Source organism: Python bivittatus, unplaced genomic scaffold (assembly GCF_059951505.1).
Source record: "Python bivittatus isolate LINGU-HERP-01145 unplaced genomic scaffold, Pbiv_v1 ctg000220_np1212, whole genome shotgun sequence".
Classification (NCBI taxonomy): Eukaryota; Metazoa; Chordata; class Lepidosauria; order Squamata; family Pythonidae; genus Python; species Python bivittatus.
This window is the reverse complement of record NW_028277048.1, coordinates 11,472,360-11,478,612: the sequence shown is the minus strand read 5'-3', so window position 1 is coordinate 11,478,612 and position 6,253 is coordinate 11,472,360. Positions and strand designations below refer to the sequence as shown.

Below are 6,253 nucleotides of genomic sequence, written 5' to 3'. Positions count from 1 at the left end.
GTTTGTTACCTTAATGCTGATACTAGTACATGCTCTTTGAAGGACCAATTAGTTTGATGAAAGTAAAGAGAATCAATGAGGAATGGTAAATGTTGGAAAATGGCTGTTCTTTTTGCATTAGAGATACATCACTCCCAGTGAAAGTGCATGGATATCTAGAAAACCATATCTGATATGTAGTCTATACTGTTGGCGAAGTGTGAGAGTTGGTCAAAACATCTAACACTCCTAGTGGAGTAGGTTATAAATATAACAACAACAGCAATACAAAGAAAAATGCAAGACCAAACATAGTTGAACTGCATGCCTATAAAAGCAAATTCACCGCTTAATGTAGAAAACAAAACTGATAATATAGGCAGAATAATTCTTCTTCAGCATAGCCTTTAGTTATCAATACCAAGTTGATCAACAGAGCTGTGTTCTCTTCAGTTCTGGTGAACCTCCAGGGAAACTGTTTTGCTTGAGATAGCCCAAGAGAACACTCTGCTACGTGCCCTTGTTTCTCAGCTCCACTTCAAAGCAAATGTTTGTTATGAGTGTATGTTTATTCAGAAGTAGGCTCAAGTGAATTGAACACTTACTCCCCAGCAAGAATGCTTGTGATAGCATTCTCTATTTCCAAAAGCCTTCTGCTGTCTTTGATGGTTGATGAACCAGTGTTGTGGTAAATAAAGAATGATGATATACAGGAGGAGGACCCACTTGCCTGCTTGAGGCAGTAGCAGATGTTGTTACTCTTGAGATGGCTGCTTTTGGAAGACACACTGGGTGTAATTTGTGTTTTTATACTAAAACAATTGAATTATTCTTCTAAGATGTTCCCATTCTTACTGGAAAGGAGAGACTATCCTAACAAGGTCTATCACAATGGTGTTTTAATATTTCTATTCCTTGTTGTCTGCTGTTCTTTAAGTTTAGAAAACACATCCTGAATATTACTCTGGAATTCAGCAGGATCTTAGTATAGGTAGTCCTCGACTTACGACCACAATTGGGACCAGAATTTCTGTTGCTAAGCAATGCGGTCGTAAAGCGAGACATCACGTGACCACATCGCTTAGCCACCGCAATCTTGGCTATTCTCCTTGCCGTCGTTAAGTGAATTCCACTGGTCATTAGCTGAGGATCCACCCCAATCCAAGCCATTCCAGGCTTGGTTCTTACCAGCCCCAAGCCTCAGTAAGGTAAGGGACTACCTCCAACTCCCCTCACCCACCATCTCCCCCCACATCTCTCCCCTTTTGGCTGAACTGCACCCTGCCTTGTGGCACAGCAATCAGCCCCAGAACCGCACGGTTGCAAGAAGCCTTGAGCCATAGCACAGCATGAAGCTGCAGCTGCCCCAGTCCAGCCATACGAAGCTGTGCAAAGCCATCCCAACCCAGAAAGCTGCAGCCACCCCAGCCCACCTGCCATTTGCAAGCAGTTTCTCTGGCAAACAATTCCTGCACGTGGCTCCCTGGGCCAACCCCTAGGCCTTTTTCATTGGTTGAAACAGCTTCCTGCCTTCCTCATTGGCTGGCAATGGGGAAAGAGAGTCCTGAATAGAAATAAAACACTCTTGATACTTCTGCCTCTAACTTTCCTGCTGACTCTACTGTTCTTCCAGGACTTTTGGTCTGAGGGCCTGAATTTCTGTAAGGTATGTGGGAATGACCTTGGGAGACTGGAGGAAGAGCTGCAGTCTAGAAAATGGTCTGATAAATGAAATCTGAGTCCAAAGGAGGGTGGGGGTGGAGAAAGCATTCCAGAAGAAGCCCTCCTTATTTTTGGGACAGTAAAAGTAAGGGAGGGGAGAAATGCTTTCAGACCTGCAAGATTCTGTTACTGTAACCTTAGAATAAAGGTAGCGTTAGTACTCATGGTTGGTGCTTCTTGTCTGGAGTACCTCTAAGGGCTGACAATTTCAGATCCAGTCAGGAAATCTGCAGTTATAGTTTTCATTACTCTGAGGGCCTGGAGCCAACAACTGGCTAGGGAAAAAGCCATTTCTTGCTGCTTCTCTCAGCATGAAGCCCAACACAAACTCTGCCTCTCACTGGAAGAGGACAGTGGCTTTATATCTACAGTCGCCTGCTGTCCTGCAGCTCTCTTACTCGCTATGCTGAACTAGGGATAAGCTGCATTCCTGAGCTAAAAAAAAATGGTAAGGAAGATAAGGCCCAGTTATTACTGGGATGAAAGGCTACCAGAAAATCACAATGACATAAGCTGGATTTTGAACTTGACAAAAGCATCCCACAGAAAGGTATTTCTGTATTGTTGCCAAGTAAGCAATATGGCTGAGTCCACAGAGTCGCCAAGAGGTCAATTAGTCTCAAGGGGGCCTTTACATTTAACTAAGGCTGAAGAGGAGATAACTGCCTGTTAGGGACAAAAGATTCACCCCTGGGAACTGAGACTCCTTATCTTAAAGTCTACATAGCATCTTAAGGGCGATGGCAGTCCTTGATCTTGTGGGGGACCAATTACTTTTATAAAATGTAATTCTACTTCAGAGAAATACTGCATGGGGAAAATGGCTCCTTCCTTTCTATCAAAAGTAAATGGGTATCAACAGCAGTGAAAAAATATTTGTGATCAGAGAACTTTATAGATTACATAACTTACTTATGACAACTGGGATTGGAACTTCCTTCACTAAGCGATGCGATCATTAAGTGAGTTGCATCCCCATTGACTTTGCTTGTCAGAAGCCCCAAGGAAAGTCACAAATGGTGATCATGTGACTCAGGGATGCTGCAACTATAGTAAATATATGCCAGTTGTCAAGCGCCTGAATTTTGATCATGTGACCGCGGGGATGCTGCAACGGTCGTAAGTGTGAGGACCAGTCACAAGTCACTTTTTTCAGCATCGTCGTAACTTTGAATGGTCATTAAATGAATGGTCGTAAGTTGAGGACTACCTGTAGTCATTAATGGGCTGAGCTAGCTCACTGACTTTCAAAAGCAAGCAAACTGACATGGACGTAACTTCTTTTCTTTTATGAAGCAAGATATTTGGACTGACATTGCAAAAAATTGCTCCAGTTTTATTTTGGAATAAAATATCCTACTTTACATACTGAAGTTTCATTGTATGTTGATATGATTGCCTCTCTTATGTGATCTTTTCCTGATCTTTAGAGAGAGAGAGAGATAGAGATATAGGATATATTGGAAATTTTCTCCATTCAATCAGAGGACAAGTTAAACATCATCAATCAAAACTTTATTTAAAAATGAGATAGCATGAACAGATAGTATTGGCCAGGGCTGGCTTTAAGCTAAGGCTGAGTAGACATTGGCTGAGGATGCCAAAATTTAGGGAGTGCCAACACTGCCCCCCTTCTGAAAACAAGGGCTATAAGAAAAATGGTTCACATTTCATCTATCTTTAAAGAATCAACCTTTCATATTGCCAAAATAGGATTTTAGGTATTTTTGCATTGAGGCTTAGCAATTTTCAGCTGACTATAGTTGGCAATTCTGCTCTGACACAGCGGAGGACCAAGCTGTAGTAGCCAAGGCCATGTCACGCTGAGCAGATATCACACACTGAGCAGCTGTCAGGATACAGCGTCAAAAATGGATGCAGCAACAATAGCCTGTTAAGTGTTATTATGGTTCTTTTTAACATATTGAACACCAGATGAAAATTGCATTCATTGAGATAGAAGTCTGCTAAGCTAAGGTATATAAGTACTTTTACATATTGTCAATAAGCCTATTATGCTAATTCTGATTTTTACAAAATGGAAATACATCCAAAGAGATGTGTCTCTTAGAAAGAGACCCGATGAATAAAAATATAATTATGAAAATTCTTCAGTTACTGTATAGATTGATTTTATTCTGCCAATGTTATTTAATTACCCTAAAATATTAAGAAAAAGGAAACCCTCTGGAGCAGAACATAGGAAGAGATAAGTTTTATGAAGATAATAATAGGACATTTTGAATTAAAAGTTTTTACAAAGAGCTGTATTTTTAAAATTTAAATTTAGTGCAGTAATACTTAAAATATACATTTTTGTAAGTACATAAAATGTTAAATTAATCATTCTAAAAGTGCGAATCTTTGCATCAGCAGTAGGTGAATCTTTGCATCAGAGGTAGGCAGCACCATCAGTCAATGTGGCCTCGTAGCACCATATACCCTTGAACTGGCACTAGTATAGGATATGCACTTCACCAACACAATTATTCCACTGTGTTGAATCTCCCTGGCTTTCTTCTATCCCAGCAACAAACTGAACCTTCTGCCAGTTTTTTTAAAGTTCATCTTCCTTCAAGAGCAAATAAACCTAGAATTCTCAGTATAGAAACCAGAGCTAGCTGGACCTGACAGAAAGAAGAAAAATTTTGGAAGGCCATATTCCTGCAATGCCAAGAGCACTGAGAACTTTTGATGATCATATAGCTCTAAAAGTGAGTCTACAGGGTTTGTCTTCAGACTGCCACTACCACAACTTTCATCAGCATTAGCCAGCATAGAAAAGAAAGAAAGAGGACGGGAGGTGACATGTGATACCTAGAGAATGACACTTCACAAAATCCTTGCATACAGAATGGCAAAACCATATGAAAAAGACTTGCTTGTGGAAGATCTATCAACATGGTTCCTGGGGTGGTTTATTCCTCTATTTTCTTCCCAGCCAGCCTGCAGAGTGCTCCCTTCACATCCCTGTTCCTCAGGCTATAAATGATGGGATTTAACATGGGGATCACAACTCCATAAAAGACCGCCACTACTTTTTCCCTGTCAGAGAATGTCTTGGCCTGAGGTCTCAAGTACATAGCCAAGATAGTGCCGTAATAAATGCTCACTACAGTGAGATGAGAGCCACAGGTGGACATGGCTTTGCTCCGACCTTGTGTGGAGTGGATTTGCAAAACAGCAAGTCCAATACGGCCATAGGTCACCAAGATAAAGAAGAAGGGGAATGCTAATGTCAAGACGCTGGTTATTATCATGCTAAGCCCACTGGCATGGGTGTCGGAGCAAGCCAATTTCAACACTGCCTGCAGTTCACACTTGAAATGATTCACCACATTTTGCCCACACAAAGTTGCCTGCATGCTGAAAAAGGGCACAATAGTCAAAAGGAAGGCACTGACCCACAGGCTCATAGCCAGCTGGATGCATAAATTGCGACTCATGATCACGTGGTAGCGCAGAGGGTAGCATATTGCCACAAAACGGTCATAAGCCATCACAGCTAACAAAACAGACTCAGTCACAGCTAACAACATGCTGATGCTCATCTGAGCAAAACATCTGCCCAGCGGGATAGTCGGCCTGTCCGTGAAGCAGTGGACCAACATCTGCGGGACAGAAGTAGTGATATAGCTGATGTCAATGAAGGAGAGGTTGCTAAGGAAAAAATACATGGGGGTGTGGAGGTGAGAATCTACCACAATCAGCACCAACATGAGGGCATTGCCAGCTACAGCAATGAGGTAGATAACCAAGAAGAGGACAAACAAACCAGCACGGACTTTGAGGTTCTTCGAGAGCCCGACGAGCACGAATTCGGTCACTGGGGTTGCATTTCCCCATTTTTCCATGTTACCTGTAAGAGTGAAACCAGGTTTCAAAACCTGATAAAGTTAGTGTAAGTTGTTTTGGGCTTCTGATTAAATGATGAACACAAACACGGGGGGATAAGGATGGGAGAGCTGCTTTGAAGAGAGGAAGCTAGCTTTGGGAAAATCTGATTCAGAGAAAAATAGAAGGGAGGGAAAGAGCTAACTATTGAGTCCTTTGGTATAATTTCTCTGCTCCACTATATGTCTCCTTGTGAGCCACAGAGACCACAGTTTTCTAGACTGCCAGTTCCCACCGAGATATCTGCCTTCAGTTGATCACTTCTGCCTAAAGTTATAGGATACTCTGATAAGCTTTATTTGCATTGATTATTAGTTGACAAAAACAATTTCTTAAACAGCACAAACAATTGTTACATCGTGTGCAAACTCCTCCCACCGGTGGGCAGCAATTGCCAGTCACTGTTTATTTTGGTGCTCATTTTGTTCTGCTGTGGTCTATAACCATAATAACACCTTCCTTCGTGAGTGTTAGAGAGATTACACAAAGGCCATGCCCATAAATTTGCATGACTGTTGATTTATCTCTAGGCCTTTAGCCTTTCAGTTTTTACTACTATGATGTTTTATATAGTTGCATGCCACAGTATTTTACACTGCACTGTATTATAGATGACACATTTTTAATAGCAATATTAATTAATTTTAGTGAAATCATG

At 41.5% G+C, this 6,253-nt stretch overlaps 1 protein-coding gene across 1 annotated transcript; it reads right to left on the bottom strand.

The window, feature by feature from the left end:
• Window positions 1-4,619: 4,619 nt before the first annotated feature.
• Window positions 4,620-5,555, bottom strand: LOC103048270 (olfactory receptor 13H1-like). The gene has a single exon (XM_088138519.1). It carries the CDS (start codon window positions 5,553-5,555, stop codon window positions 4,620-4,622), a length of 936 nt encoding a protein of 311 aa, XP_087994645.1.
• Between the last annotated feature and the right edge of the window lie 698 nt (window positions 5,556-6,253).

Bases quoted from the DNA above. Each gene is read 5' to 3' on its own strand.
- LOC103048270 (XM_088138519.1), bottom strand. From the start codon at position 5,555: ATGGAAAAATGGGGAAATGCAACCCCAGTGACCGAATTCGTGCTCGTC.